Source organism: Rhinopithecus bieti, unplaced genomic scaffold (genome assembly GCF_001698545.2).
Source record: "Rhinopithecus bieti isolate Rb0 unplaced genomic scaffold, ASM169854v2 scaffold_2339, whole genome shotgun sequence".
Lineage (NCBI taxonomy): Eukaryota > Metazoa > Chordata > Mammalia > Primates > Cercopithecidae > Rhinopithecus > Rhinopithecus bieti.
The window spans coordinates 2,101,619-2,117,764 of NW_016803819.1; the positions used below are offsets into that span (position 1 = coordinate 2,101,619).

General features: G+C 41.0%; 1 protein-coding gene across 13 annotated transcripts in view; it reads left to right on the forward strand.

The window, feature by feature from the left end:
* The window catches only part of LIMCH1 (LIM and calponin homology domains 1), a 219,993-nt gene that overhangs the window by 158,694 nt on the left and 45,153 nt on the right, over positions 1-16,146 (forward strand). For all 13 annotated transcript variants that reach the window (XM_017854638.1, XM_017854646.1, XM_017854651.1 and 10 more), the window contains 4 exons: positions 4,535-4,661; positions 6,152-6,309; positions 6,517-6,925; positions 10,390-10,605. In XM_017854638.1, the coding sequence (XP_017710127.1) occupies positions 4,535-4,661; positions 6,152-6,309; positions 6,517-6,925; positions 10,390-10,605 (910 nt within the window). The remainder of the gene's footprint in view (positions 1-4,534; positions 4,662-6,151; positions 6,310-6,516; positions 6,926-10,389; positions 10,606-16,146) is intronic.

Below are 16,146 nucleotides of genomic sequence, written 5' to 3' on the forward strand. Positions count from 1 at the left end.
AAAAAAAAAAAAAAAAAAAAAACCATTAAGTGTCTTCAGATTGTGCTATTTCCATGTTTGTGTTCAAGATGTCTACTTAGTTTGGACTCCAAGCCCTAAGTGGTCAAACTCCAGGGCCAAGTTTCCCATATGTGATCTGACATAAAGAACACTTATGCCTCAAAACCAAATTCAGCCTGAGCTTGACTGACTGCACAGAGTTAAGTAGTCTGTAAAATTGAGCCCTGGTTATTACTTTTCAAACCTGCAATGGCAATATTTAACATTCACTGAAAGGAGGATTTTATAAGATCGATAGGCAAAACACTACTTTGGTTTGGTGAGCAAAAACATTTTGATAGAATGGATTTCTTCTTCATCAATACAAGACTACTATATAATTTGCTTAAATAGACCCCTGGGAAACCCTAAAAGGTGAAAGAAAGGAAGGGAAATTAAAGAGTTTCTGAATTTTGCCTGCACCTGAACACAAACCTTCACCCACAGGAAAAGTTAATGATTTCTTAAAAGGGGTGGGGACAGGGACTCCCTTCTTGCCTTCTCTAAGTTTACAGAATGCAGCCCCAGGGACCAAGAAGAGTAAAAGGAGCTTCTTTTCCAGAGCTCTTATCTAGGGATATCCAAAGTGCTGGGTTTCCTGCTTAGAGCAGATACAATTTACATGAAACCATGTGGGGAACAAAATGAAAAGTTGATATCAGGAATTTATTCTTAAAATAGAAACTTATACTATTTTAGTTTATTCCCTTAATATCTCCTTTTTCCAAAATCTTTAAAGGCATTTTTTTTGGCACAGGCTGTGTTTATTAATAATTGACACATTCTTAAAATAGAGCCCAATCAGAAAAAATGATGAGCCCTTTAAGGAAAATATAGGTCAGGGGCAGACCTACCGCACAGGCAAACGGAGAAATTTCCACCTCCTGGCCAACCAAGAATGTTTCCATAGATTTAATTTCACCTTCTTGCCCTTTTCCTCACTTGCACACTCTTTCCCTCCCAATACCCGGCCCACCAAAGGAGTCGGTACTTTGTGAGAGCCATAGGCCATTTTATTCTGAATTCCTTTACTGTAGACTTGGCCCAGAAACAATTTCCAGGCACTTGGGGTAATTCCATCCTGGCCCTCAAAAATGCCAACCCACCACCAAGGGAGACTCCTGGACTCTGCAGCCAGGAGCCCTCATGCCAACAGCCCAAGGGCATAGACATAAGGTACTGCGGAGCACAGTATTAGTCCAAGTCACATTAATATTCTGGAAGCTGGCCATCTCCAGGATCCCATACCCGTCAACCCCCATCCCCAGACACACACCTCTTCATTTGGGAGGCCAAGTCTAACCTGAAATAGGGAACATGTTCTGAATGACAACCCATTTTCTTTTTAGTATTATCAATTCTCAACTTCTTAATTTTTTCTGAAAATGGCATAAATATATCACTCAGGTTTGTTCCTTGTTTTTTGGCCAGTTTGCTGATATTTCTTTAAAACAAAAAAAACTTGAGAAAAAAATAATACAGGTTGAGCCTGCCTTATAGAAAATGCTTGGAGTGAGAAGTGTTTCAGATTTTGAACTTTTTTAGATTTTGGAATATTTGCGTATACATAGTGAAATATCTTGAGGATGGAACCCAAGTCTAAATATGAAATTCATTTATGTTCCATATATACCTTATACAGATAGCCTGGAGGTGATTTTATACAATAGTTTAAGTAATTTTGTGCGTGAAACAAAGTTTTGACTGCATCCCATCACACAAGGTCAGGGGTAGAATTTTCCACTTGTGGGGTCATGTCAGCACTCAAAAAGTGTTGGAGTTTGGAGCATTTCAGATTTCAGATTTTTGGATTAGAGATGTTCAACCTGTACTTCCTGGTACATGAAAGGGCAAACAAGAGTTTCTCCTTTTATTTAACTAACTGGCTTCTGGCCACATTTGGGCTGAGCTAGTTAGAGCTTCACAGTGGGAGTGGAGATGGGAATGCAGGACAGACAAAGGTAATTCTTAAGGCCTGCTCTCATTTTCTCCAGGCCCACTGGGTGAGATAATCAAATCCCAGATCCTGGAGAAGGCTGCCATTTTCTTCTTGGGGTCCCAGAAGAAAACCGGGATCTGTGGCCACCCATTGTGGCCTAAACCGAAATTCTGACCTGCAGATATTACAGATGGCAGAGCTGAATGAAGGAACCTCTTTCCTCTGCCATAATCTACAAACTACTTAGGGGGATGATAGGAGGGTCCCAGTTCAGAGAGGTTTAAGTCTTCTAAGATCTTAGCAAAGATTTTAAATCACCTTAAAAGATGAACTGACTAGATTGAATATTTTAAAAGTAAGATTTTTTTTTTAACTGTGAGAGGAAGAATGGGATGAATTTTTGTGTCTTTCTGGAAGGCCTGCTTCAGTGAATTTTGATCCATGAAGTTTAAAAGCATGGGTTAGACTTTTCTACCTAATCCTGCAAATTTCTTAATCTTTCTTAGGTAACATTAATCAATAGTCTAAAATAGATGAAAAATCACAGCGCTTCTCCTCTATCAAGGACTACAGTTTCTTTTCTTTTTTTCTTTTCTTATTTATTTATTTATTTATTTATTTATTTATTTATTTATTGAGATGGAGTCTCACTCTGTCACCCAGGCTGGAATGCAGTGGTGCAATCTCAGCTCACTGCAACTTCTGCCTCCCAGGTTCAAGCCGTCCTCCTGCCTTAGCCTCCCTAGTAGGTGGGACTATAGGCATGTGCCAGCACGCCTGGCTAATTATGATGATGATTATTATTATTGTTGTATTTTTAGTAGAGAAGGGATTTCACCATGTTGACCAGGTTGGTCTTGAACTCCTGACCTCAAGTGATCTGCCCACCTTGGCCTCCCAAAGTGCTGGGATTACAGGCGTGAGCCACCACGCCTGGCTCAGTTTATTTTTTCTAGAAGGCACAGCTGCTGAAATCAACATTCTCCACTGAATACATGGAGGCAGCATTATGCAGTGGCTTGTCATATCCATGCTAATAGGAACCTCAGCTAAGAGTCCTTCTATGCAGCCAGATTATGAGAATACTCTTGGGGAAGACAGGTTGCAAGTACAGTTTTCAGTTTAGTTCTCTTAGGTCAGACTTGAATTGTCCAAAATCTGGAGAGCAGAGAGAGGCACTCACACATTTGTACAGATTACTTTTGAGTGGATTGAGAAGGTGGGCAGCCATTGCTTTGGGGGTCATCTTCCAGACAGCTGTCTGCTAGGGAGCCCTTTGCATTTAGCGATGCTGCTGCTGTTCATTGTCTGGCCATGGGAGTAACAATTTTGGACATCACTGATGATGTCTGGAATTCTTTGGTGTCTAAGGGCATGGTAGTTTTTTTTTCTTTGTGTTAGGCTGGTTTCAGAAATGGACTATCACCATTTTTTGTTGCTGGCACTTAACAGTGAGCTTTAAGAGCCCTCTATGTCTTGAATTTTGGGCTCCATAACCCACTTGTCCCAAAGTGAGTCATTTCTTTGAAAGAAAATAAAAGGAGGAGGATTTTGCTTTGCTTTCTATTTCTGTTTTCATCTTGCTGCTTCAGCTTTTGCTGTAACAAAGGTTTATGTAAGCATCACAAAAAAAGGCCCTAGGTCTTGCGCAATGTTTAATAAGCTCCTATAGAATATATAAATTATATGTGCAGTCTAAGAGTTTTTTAAAGATTGTTTTCCCTTTCATTTTTCTTTTAAAAGAGTATATTCAGAGGTATCCTGACAAAAATTAAATGACTGTGCATATTAGAATACAAAATATATACCTAATTTATGTATTTTACTCCTTACTCTTGTTATAAAATGCCTTATTTTCTTGATTCCAAGATGCCATCAACTGCACTATCAATTACAGCAGTTTTACAAGAAATAAAAAGACATGATTACAACGAACATATACATCAGCAATCCATAGCTGTCAGATGCACCTAAAATTCAATACAATAAAATAAGAAAAAGTGGGTGTCTTAAACCTAAGGCCAAATGATATTTTTTTGGAAATGGAGAAGTTGCCTCCATTCACGTAGGAAGCCTTTAAGCCAGCTTTCTACACAAAGAAGCATTTACCGTAATAAAGTTTTACTTCATGGAACACCGCCCTCTTTCCCCACAAGTTCTCCCCAGGTTATACCTTTTAATTATCTTAATTTTATTTTTAAAATGCATTTCCAAATGAGAGGAGCCCGGGGCTTCAAATACCATTTTTCTAGTTCTTCTTTAAACCTATTTTGGCACCTACATATAAAATTATATATAGACCCGATTCAGTGGCATCACTGAAGACAAAGATGGTCACATTTTTGGCGTTTGCGGCAAAAGGAGGTGGTGGGGTGCCAGCACGCCCACCGCCCGCCCAGGGCCAGAACACACCGCCCATCACGCGCTGTTCGCAGCCAGGGAAGGGGGCAGTTTTCCAAGCCCGGTAGCGCCCCCACGCGGCAGGACGCCCAGGCGCGCGGAGACGCGACGGGCGCTGATCGCGGTCCCTCTTGTGTTCGCTCTCTCCGCACTCAGGAGCACGAGCATGTTTGACATGCGGTGTGAGGAGGAGGCCACGGTGCAGCCGCACAGCAGGGCCCGCCAGGAGCAGCTGCAGCTGATAAATAACCAGCTGAGGGAAGAGGACGACAAATGGCAAGATGTGAGTTCCGGCCAAGGCGCGCGGGCAGCGGGGAGGCTTCTGGTAGCAGAAAATCCAGCCGGGTGGGTAGACATGGACCTGAAAGCCATGGAGGGAAGGGAGCCCCTAGAGGGTTTCAAAAGGTAACACGGTAAACGTGGGACTCAACCGAAGGTGAGTAGCAGCGTGAAGGCGTGGAGTGATAGCCCAGACATGTAATCAGCAAACACCCTGGCCAGAAGCTTGGCCACAAAGGTGGGGAGGGGAGGCAGGAAACTGGAACGGGATGCAGAATTGAGGCTGCACTATCTCCTGAGGTTATATATTTGAAACTGATCATGATTATGATGATAGCAACGATAACAATGACCAACATCAAACGTGTACCAGTACCAGGCATTGTTCTAAGTGCTTGCATGCATTCATTTAATCCTCTTAGTAACTCAATGAACTAGCAACTTTTATTGTCCTCGATTCCACAGACGAATCCCAGCACAGCTGTCACTTGCTGAACGTCACACAGCTAGCGAGTGGGGGAGCCAGGATTAGAACCAGGGAAGGAAGGCTAAAGAGGCTGATGAGGGCTTTAAGATTGTGTGCTGAGAGCCAAAATGGGGAGAGAGGAGGGAGAGTGGATTATTTCGTTTAATTCTCACAAAGCACTCTGGAGGTAGCTATTGCAAACTTGACTACACCTTTAGTTTAAAAAGTTAACTTCTCCAAAGTTGATAAAATATAGTAACAATTATGTCTAAAATATTTTGAGCACTTACTGTGTGCCTGGCACCTTACATCTATTTTCACATTTAACCCTACAAGCTTGTAAGAATAGGTACTATTATCATCCTCATTTTAGAGAGGAGGAAATGGAGGCACAGGGGGACTAAGAAACAAGCCTGAGATTCCACAGCATGGAAAAGATAGAGCTGGGATTATTTCCCACCGCTGCAACCCCATTCATCTGACTCCAGAATCCTCACTCCTCATCATTATGCTATAACTACCTGTAGGATTGTGGTAAGGTTGTTGTAAGGATCAGATGAATTAATACATATAGAATCACCAGATCTAAAGACTCCAAAACTATTTTTTCCTGCATTTACTACCTTCTGGGTGGAAAATGAATCCTTACTATTCTTTTGTCAGCAAATCTATTCACAATGCAGAAGTTATAAATAGGAAGGAATGAAGTTTCTTAGTTACCTTATGAGGCAATTCTCTGAAATTTGGCAACTGACATGAAATGTGATTGCGTATTTCACACTGCCATATTTAAATAAATGTGCTGCCCTGCTATGGATACTGTAGATAATATATGGATGTTTCTGCCTTTGAGGCATTCCAGTTCCAGACTTACATTGGATTGTGTGAGAATGCACACAATGTTATAGTGCCTGGGCCCATAGTCAGTTCTCTAAAGAGTAGAAATGGAGATGACTAAACTCTGAAGAATACAAATGGAATTATGCACACGTCTGAAGAAGAATATTATATTTCTCTTTCCCTTCCAGGACCTGGCTCGTTGGAAGAGTCGTAGAAGAAGTGTTTCTCAGGACTTAATCAAGAAAGAGGAAGAAAGGAAAAAAATGGAGAAGTTACTGGCTGGAGAAGATGGAAAAAGTGAACGAAGGAAGAGCATCAAAACCTACAGAGAAATTGTTCAAGAAAAGTGAGTTCTTTCTGTTGTCATTTTTAATGTACAACATTATCTAGGTTTTTTTTTTTCTAAAATTGTTGGCTGTCATAAAGGTTCTAATAGTAACATTTTTATATTCCCTGTACTATCTCTTCAATGCTACCCTGGTTTCTACCAAGGTCTTCTTTGCAATTTTCATTAGTTGACTTTGTTATTGCGTCTCCCTTCTGTGTCCTTTAGAGAGCGGAGAGAGAGAGAGTTGCATGAAGCATATAAGAACGCTCGGTCCCAGGAGGAGGCAGAAGGGATCCTTCAACAGTACATTGAGAGGTTCACCATCAGTGAGGCTGTTCTTGAACGCTTGGAGATGCCAAAAATTCTGGAAAGAAGCCATTCAACAGAGCCAAATTTATCCTCCTTCCTGAATGACCCCAACCCCATGAAATACCTGCGGCAACAGTCACTGCCTCCACCCAAATTTACTGCCACTGTTGAAACCACCATTACTCGTGCCAGTGTTCTGGATACCAGCATGTCAGCAGGCAGTGGGTCTCCAAGCAAAACTGTCACTCCCAAAGCAGTGCCTATGCTGACACCCAAGCCTTACTCCCAACCCAAAAATTCTCAAGAAATTCTGAAGACCTTTAAGGTAGGACAAGTTCCTTAAGAATAGAACCAAAGCTGAACTCCAGGGAGTCAATGGAGAGAAACATCGTGACTCAAGAAAATGTCATTCTTTTTACCATACAGAAGCAAAATGTGTTGACATTTACAGCTGTGAAAGTCATAGGTCTCTGGAGATTTGGTTTGTAAATGCTTAAGGGACAGCTGTTTCCCTCAATTGCTGTTGTTAATACAGATGGACTCCTATAAGATTGATAGTGGAGTCGTCTCCAGGAGCAAGGTCTATTTTCTAGTTTGATATAATGGCATGATTTCTCTGTACTAGTAGTAAAAACCCTAATTTAGTAATACCCTAGTATTTCTAGGTATCAGGAGTTATGGCAGACTCCTCAAAACAACATTTTATTTGCTTTTGGTTCAAATAGAAGTATATGCAGCTACCTCTCTTTCAGGAAGAAATTAGCATTCAGCATCCATTTGACATTGCAACATCCAAAAAGATGCTGCAATTGATACAAATACAAGGAACACATGGGAACATGGGACATACTTCGTCCTCAGATGAGACAGGTTTTTTAAACAAGTGGAAAGAAACTGGGTTGTTTTGCTAATGAGTGTGTAAAATAGTGTTCCCGACTGAAGAACTTGTGGAAACCAAGCATCTTTTCACTTCCTCAAATTCAAGTACTTTCTCTTATGTCAGGAGGTAGCACTCATCCTTTGTCTTAAGTTCTTTTGACTCATAAAGAAAAATCAGTTCCCCTTGTCCTTGTGCTCAATGAGTTTGTAACAAACAGAGGTAGAATGCGTCACTCGGAGATGTGACCATTACGTAGAAAAGTTTTTGTAACTGATTGAGCAATGCGATGCCATGTAGCTTCCTTGCTGTATTTCAAAGGGAACAAAACTACACTTTCTGACTTTTGCTAAAATAACTCTGAATGTATCTCAAAAATATCTCTTAGGCTTTGATAAAACAAAAGAAAAATGTCCAAACTGTCTCATCCGGATCACTTTGAGCTGTTTGTCCCCTTATAAGGGCAAGGGCCATCTCTCTGTCATTCATGGCTTCATCCTGAGAGCCTGGCACAGTTGCCCAGGACAGAGTAAGCACTCAGCAAGTGCTCCTTAAATAAGTAAGTGAATTTTTCCTGAGAAGATGAGCTACTAGTCATATGGACTCACACACACACAGATACACACGTGCCCATGGGTGCTCAATGGTCCACCTAAGTGTTTCAGAAGCTTTCCTTCACCTAGGGCCTATGATAATGAATGGCTATGGTATTTCCTGAAGGAAGATTCTATGTTGAGGTGGCCCAGAATAGGATAGGGAATACATTTATTTAACTGGATTTCCAAGACATCTGATCATACAGTCTAGGTGTCCACTTTCCCTCCTTTCTGTAAATAGTGCAAAGTGATTGTTTAAACAGAAGAATTAGCATAGATGATTTTATGGCAGAACTTCAGCCCTGAGAAAACTCTGTTCTTCACCACTGTGGCAAAGTGGAGCAAGGTGGTATGGCGGCCTCAGAAAGCACTTCCATGGAGGGGGTTATTAGAGAATTTGAGCAGAGGCCCTCTTAGAGCTGGAGATTACTCCGCACCACTCACTGGTGGGGGTCCCCTGCCTCATCATAGGCCTCACTGGCTAGTATTTCTATTGATGGCCTACAGTTCCATTACTGAGTGCATGGACAGCAACTTTGGTCAAAGGTAACATTCAAATCAGACTGTTGTTACAAGCTAATAATGCCAGGACAGAAGCTAAGGGGTAGGCGTGTGTGTGTGTGTGTGTCTGTGTGTGTGTGTCTTCTTGGAGGGCAGGGCAGGGAATACAGGCTCCGTTGTTTTTCCAGTACAACAGAATTAAGGATAAAGGAAGATCAGAGAAATAGTTTAAGGCATTGTTTTTTCAAACTGAGAGTTACCACCTGTTGCTAGGTTATAAAATCAATTTAGTGGTTTGAGGCCAACATAAAAAAAATGAACTGAAATAGAACACAATAAAAAAACATAGTGTGTCACACAATGAAGGCAAAATTGCTTGGGGAAACTTCTGTTTCAATTTATGTGTGTGTGCTGAGTTGTGATTTAAATTTCTTTTTATGGGTAACAAATAATAGAGTAAGAAGACCAGTGGCTTAAGTTAATAAACTATAACTAATATCCAGCCTTCCATTATTTCTTTTAAAAGATTTTAAAAGGCCTAATGAGGCTGGGCAAGGTGGCTCACAAAGTAATGCCAGCACTTTGGGAGGCCGAGACAGGCAGATCACTTGAGACCAGGAGTTCGAGACCAGTCTGGCCAACATGATGAAACCTTGTCTCTACTAAAAATACAAAAATTAACCAGGCATGTTGGCACACGCCTGTAATCCCATCTACTTGGGAGGTTGAGGCATGAGAATTGCTTGAACCAGGAAGGCCGAGGCTGCAGTGAGCTGAGATTGCACCACTCCACTCCAGCCTGGGCGACAGAGTGAGACTCCGTCTCATAAATAAATAAATAAATAAATAAGAGGCCTAATGATAATAATGGCTAATAGTTAAGACTTAAAATGTGTCAGGTACTATTCTAAATTCTGTACCTATGGTAATCCATAAAATCTCCATAACAGCACTATGAGGAAGATACTGTTACTTTAAATTTTGCGTCTGAGCACAGAGAATAGGAAACCTGTTGAAGATTCCATGCTTGTTAAATGGTAGAGCCAGGTTTCAATCAAGTCACCTAACTGCAGAACTCCCTCTCAAAACCACTCTACTTTCTGCCTCAAATTTCAAGACCGAGATTTCCAGATGCCTTTCAGTAAGCCAGGCTAACCACCCTCTCTGGTTTCCCTTTCTTGCTCTAACTGCCTCCCCTAGATGTGAGTGCAAAACAAAAATATTTTAATGTGCATGGTCTTTTTCTCTTTGAAAATGGAGGTTATAAAAGTAACTAGAAATAGAGATTCATTGTAACAGAGCATAGTCTCAGGTCCCTTACCCTCTGCCTTAGCCTTAAAAAAAGTATCTGTTGCCCCTGCTACCACCGTGGGATAAGCTGTAAAAATATTCCTCATCTGTGGTAAGTTCCACCTCATTTATATGCTAGCCGGAAAAACAGTCAAAATTGTGGAATAGCAATCAGAACTGAACTGAAACAGTATTGGAACCCCAATATGTGGCATGTGTTTGTACTTAAGATTCTTTGGTTTTCTGTACTCTAAAATAAAAGCAGGCCATAAATGAGGTGAACATGAAATGGAATCTAAAGTGAAGTGGCCCAAGCAGGCCAACTACCTTTTAAGGAGGCCCTTAAAGATAGCGTTTATAGAAGCCCTAACTTGTAGATCCCATCAGAACATTTAAGAGACCTCTTTCTTGATTGGACTGTGATTTTTAAATGGTCATCTTTTGAGGTAATTCTGAACGTGTCGTTTTGTTACAGTCTTTAATTGGGGTGTATATAGCATGGTTTTGTTCATTCTGGTTTTATAGGTAGATGGGAAAGTCAGCGTGAATGGAGAGACGGTTCGTAGAGAGGAGGAGAAGGAAAGAGAGTGTCCCACGGTGGCACCTGCCCACTCCTTAACCAAATCCCAGATGTTTGAAGGTGTGGCCAGAGTGCACGGGTCTCCCCTGGAGCTGAAACAAGACAACAGTAGCATCGAAATCAACATAAAGAAGCCAAACTCTGTTCCCCAAGAGCTCACAGTAAGAACCAAACATTTCTCCACCTCCCTTTGGGATAATTCCATGGTGTAAGAATCTGTTTTTAAAAATAAGTAGGCCATGATAATGACCATTTCTTTCTATGTTGGTGTATTAGTTTGCTAGGGCTGCTGTAAGTATCACAAACTCAGTCGCTTAAATGACAGAAATTGTCTCACAGTCCTGGTGGCTGGAAGTCCAAAACCAAGGTGTTGGCAGAGTTGGCTCCCTCCACTGGTCATGAGGGAGCATCTGTCCCAGGTCTCTCTCCTAGCCTCTGTGTCATCCCCCCCGCCTTCATCTTCAGTGGGGTGCTCCCTGTGGATGCGTCTGTATTCTGATTTCCCCTTTTTATTTTGTTTTATTTTATTTTTTGAGATGGAGTTTTGCTCTTTTTGCCCAGGCTGGAGTGTAATGGCTCAATCTTAGCTCACTGCAACCTCTGCCTCTGGGGTTCAAGCAATTCTCCTGCCTCAGCCTCCCGAGTAGCTGGGACTACAGGCATGCACAACTGCACTCAGCTAATTTTGTATTTTTCATAGAGACAGTTTTCACCGTGTTGGTCTTGAACTCCTGACCTCAAGTGATACACCCACCTCAGCCTCGCAAAAGTGCTGGGATTACAGGCATGAGCTACCGCACCCGGCCTGATTTCCCCTTTTTAAAAGAACACCAGTCATACTGAGTAGGTCCACCCTCCTCCAGTGTGACCTCATCTTAACTAATCACATCTACAGCAGCCCTATTTCCAAAGGTCACATTCTGAGTAGTTAAAGGGTTAGGACTTCAATAATATGAATTTTGGGAGACACAATTCCACCTGTATCATTGGGGTATAATGGAAGGTATTACAATTTATGAGCCAGAAATTACCTTTTCTTGTCTCACTATTGGTGTCCAGTGTTATAAAAGAATAAATCTTTAAAGAGTAAATCTTTAAAATACCTTTTTTTCCCCTGTTTATTTAGGACCTCATTAGACTTGTTAGTGCCATTTGAAAATAACTGGTGCTATCAGAATCTGGCTTTCCATCCCCAGCGATATATATAAAAGGGCCTTTTTCTTACTAAAGAAACAAAAATTCATTTAAAAGCTGAAAGTAATGTAGAGCATGAGAATACTATTGAATGGCAAAGCTAAAAAAAGTATGCTAATACAGGTATGGCAGAAAAGTGAACTCAATATGATATTTGTTACTTTGGAGTAGAAGACATCATTGGGAAAATTACACTTTCTTCCATCTCTCACCAGAAAGACTCACGCTGGTTTTACTAATCTAACCAAAACTGTCACTACACAGATGCAGCCCTGCTTTTGAGGTGCGGGCTGGACTCTGTTCAACCTCATTTGTCCTCACCAGAGGCTGAGTTTCTGCTGTTCTAATTTATAGCATTTGGGTTTGTATTATAGTTAAAAGAAGGAAAAAACTGTCAAGATATTTTCCCCCAGGACCTAGAAAGGTTTGGTGTGAAAGGAAACGTCTTCTAGCACCAAGGGAGCTGAGCGTTGTGTGACCCAGCTAGCTAAAACCCACCCAGAAGGCTGGGTATCATTATTTTTTTCCTCTATGATTAGTCTTTTGAACACTAAAATTATGTTTTTCAGAGGAGTTGAGAAGATATAATTTTCCCCCGCAGTACCCAAGTGCTCTATGAAAGAGATTCAAATGGGAATAGACCAAAATCATTTTCTCACCATGGTAACATGTTTCCTAGTCTCTAGGAGCAACGTTTTGTGATCCAGGCCAATGCATTCTCTCCTGAACTTGGACTTCCTGGACTTCCATTTTACTTTTCATTTGCATACATCTTACCTCTGCTAGAGATTTCTTGCAGATGATCAGGAGACAGAATATTGAGTTCTGCTAGCAGTATGAGAACTTAACTGATAGAGTAAACATTAACTTATGCTGTTAAAATTAGACTAGAAGCCCCCCAAATTAGACATAGGGGTGGCGTTGCTTTTCAGGGACAGTTAATAATTCTGTTCTTATTTCTCTTTTGCCATTTTTCATGATGAGCATTTTCTAAATTCCCTTCATAAAAAAGATTTCACTTTGATTACATATCCCCCAAAGTATCTTGTTTTAAGAGAAACAAAATTACATGATCTGAAAGAAACCATGCTATTTCAAAAGTTGATGCATGATCACATGGAGAAGGGTGGCCTTCAGGACTTTCTTCCTGAAACGAGCTGGATCCTGGTCGTCTAAGGATGCAGGTCTAAACTCAGAAAAGCCTGGGAGTCTTTTCCTTTTGTGTATTTCTTCCTTGGAAAAATTGCCTAGTTCAGAGTAATTTCTAGTTCAGTGAACCCTAATGTTTCTGAATAGGTAGTAGTATTTATGGACCCTGTCTATAGTAGTTTAGGCTCTTAAATCAACTGTGGCAGGGGGTATTGCATTACTTTCTGTGTGGGAAAATCTCTGTATATATCTCTCAGACTATAAGCTAAGTTGTTAGCTGTACTACATAGGACTGTGGCTTATTACTAAAACACTCATCATACTCACATGCAACTTAGGACACCACAAGTTTTCCGTTCAGAGTGTGTTATCCCAAGAGTCATTTTAAAAGAATCACTTCTCCAGTAAACCTACTCCTCATTTTACTTCTTTCTGCATGATTCCAAGCAAAGCATTTCTTAACTGTGTTACAGCCAGTATACTCCTGTTAAAATAAAATTTAAAAAAGGAATTAATTGGTCATGGCAAAACATGGTGACCAACTTAAACAGGAGGCTGCACTTCAGGGCCTCCCGGAGATTGATACCAGCTTGGACTTAATTTTCTGTTTCTAATTCACTTGCCTGATTCTGTGGGGCTGTCAAAAGATTAGTGTTCTTTTTAAATAGTGTCTTTCTTCCAAAAACTGCATTCCCAACAGATACACTCTCTACAGAGGAGTAGCTTCACCCACCAGTAAAATGTCACAATTCCTTTAGCGTGAGCTAGAACTGTTCAAAGGGCACAACAGCGGCAGTAGGCAGGAGCATGAATTCAGGAATGGAGGGAGAACAACAGAGAAGGGCGGCTGAGACCTGCTGGGGGAAGGTCTCGTGCGGAACATCAGCGTCTGGGCCCGGGATGGGCACTATGGATGATGTCATGTTATCTCTTCAGTTTCCTTCTACCTCATCTTTCTCATTTGAAACTCTTGGGACTGTCACTTTCTTGCTTTAGAACTAGATCCTAAATTAAGTTAGGAATTTCAAAAAATGTTTTGTCTGTACCTCCTCATGCCAGATAATTCCCAGTCATCTTCAGTCGAATCACCTTTATGGTAATAAGATTGTGATAGCAATTACCTTGCAGATGGGCACCTGTTAACTGGTAAATATGAATTAAGGACCTACTGTATTACCTGTTTTTTGAAATAGAAGAATAAACTTCTAAACTTGCTAGGAAAAAAATGCTCATAAAGCCACTAGAAAAGTATACAGAACAACGTAGAATTAAATCCAGAGGGACTCTGACTTAGGATGGTTCAACTTACAATTTTTCAACCCTATGATGGTGCAAAGGCAATATACGTTAAATAGCAACTGTACTTCAAATTTTGAATTTTGATCTTTTCTGGGCTAGTAATATGCAGTAGGACACTCTCATGATGCTGGCGTGGTTGTGATTGGGCCCCAGCTCCCAGTCAGCCACGAGATCACGAGGGTAAACAACCGATACTCTGTAGTACGCTGGATCTCCAGATGATTTTGCCCAACCGTGAATGTAAGAGTTCTGAGCATGTTTAAGGTAGGCTAGGCTAAACTATGATGTTTGGTAAGTTAGGTATATTCAGTACATCTTTGACTTAACGATATTTTCAATTTACAACAGTTTATCGGAATGTAACCTTATCATAAGTCATGGAACATCTGTACTAGATGGTGGAGTAAGAAAACCAGAGGAATATAAGATTGCAAAGAACAGGCAAGATCCTTGTAGGCTGGGTTTAGTCTGGGAAGGTTTTGTGTGGATGTGGATTTTGAAACTTGACAGTAAGTATGGGATTTGTGTTGAAGTGGAGGAGGGGCTATTCTGCACACCAGGAAGAGCAGGATCAAAGGCATGGACAGTGGTGAGGAGCCCACCAGAGGACCCCAAGAAGGATAAGAGGTGATGAGTGTGCTGTATATTCCAGGCAGAGGGATCAGGTCCTCCTCTGGCCACCCCGTCCCCTCGCCCCTAATTATCCCTGAGATATTTCAGGGATTTTGTTCATTTCAGCGTCTCTGTTAAAGGACCAGTGGAAACCTCTCACTTTTTTTTTTTTTCATTTAAAAACACTGGCTTCTGTAAGAAAATCATGTTATAGCACACAAGCAGACTCCTAGAAATAAAGGACTGTAAAATAGTTTAGAAGGTCTTCTAATCTGAGGGCTAATATATCCTGTGTTTAGTGGCCTACAGAAAGATATTTTTATGTATGTCTCCCCCAAAACTATTCCAGTGTTGTCTTGATTCCTTGTCAGTTACATTTGTATCTGAAGCTCTTCTTTCCTCAGTGGCACCAAAATGACCCTTTTCAAAAATACCTAAAATACTTCACACACTAGATCAAAGGTCAGACTCCACCTGAACAAGTCAAACTGAGCCTTAATTTATATTTAAAAATAAGTATAATAATAGCATAGACATCAGATGGTCATTGTGAGAATTTATGTCTGTAGAGCACTTAGCACACTGTCAGGGTGACTCAGAGACCACAGGTGCCACTCAGCTATCTTTAATATTGTCATACAACAAGTGGGAGTAAGGAAGTTGTAATATTTAATATATTTTGCAGAAGCCCATAAAGGCAATCAGTATGAAGTTTTTTGGATTAAAGTAAGATGGTCAAAATTACCATCTTGAACAGATGTGAATTTCATACAAATGAGATGAATTCCTTGTAATCTTCTAACTCAACTTGTTGTTCCAATTGTAATTCTCTAAAAAACATACAGATGTGGGCAGCTTTTTCTAGAAGACAGTTGTCCTTGCAGACACTTACGTGATTTTTCCTGCAGCTCTTTTTTTTTTTTTTGTCTTTTCCCCACCTTTTGTAGAGAATGGGGTCTCACTATATTGCCCAAGCAGGTCTCAAGCAATTCTCTGGGGCTCAAGCGATTCTCTCACCTCTTCCTCCGTAAGTGCTGGGATTACAGGCATGAGCCACCATGCCTGGCACTTCCTGCAGCTCTTTTTGCCTTTCCTATTGTTCCCTCCTTTCCAGTTCTGGCCCCCTCCTGCCACCTTAACCCCTAAGACTCCCACCCATCTACGCCTGTGTCACTCCCTTCCATGCCTGTTCATCAGATCTCTCTCATCAGCTTATCTCAAATGACGCAGCCCTTGTTCTCCCTCCTAGTCAGCACCATCCCACCAGGTTCGTGGCAATTTTCCCTCATTGACCAAGGGCCAAACTCACCTATTGGGTATCTAAACTACTTCATCTGCTTTTCTCCAACTAAGTCACAAGGTAGGTCTGTTTTTCCCATTTTGAAAAAGCTCTAGGTCTTCCTCTTGAAAATTCAGTACTATGTTTTCTGTTCCAGGAAAACAGACAA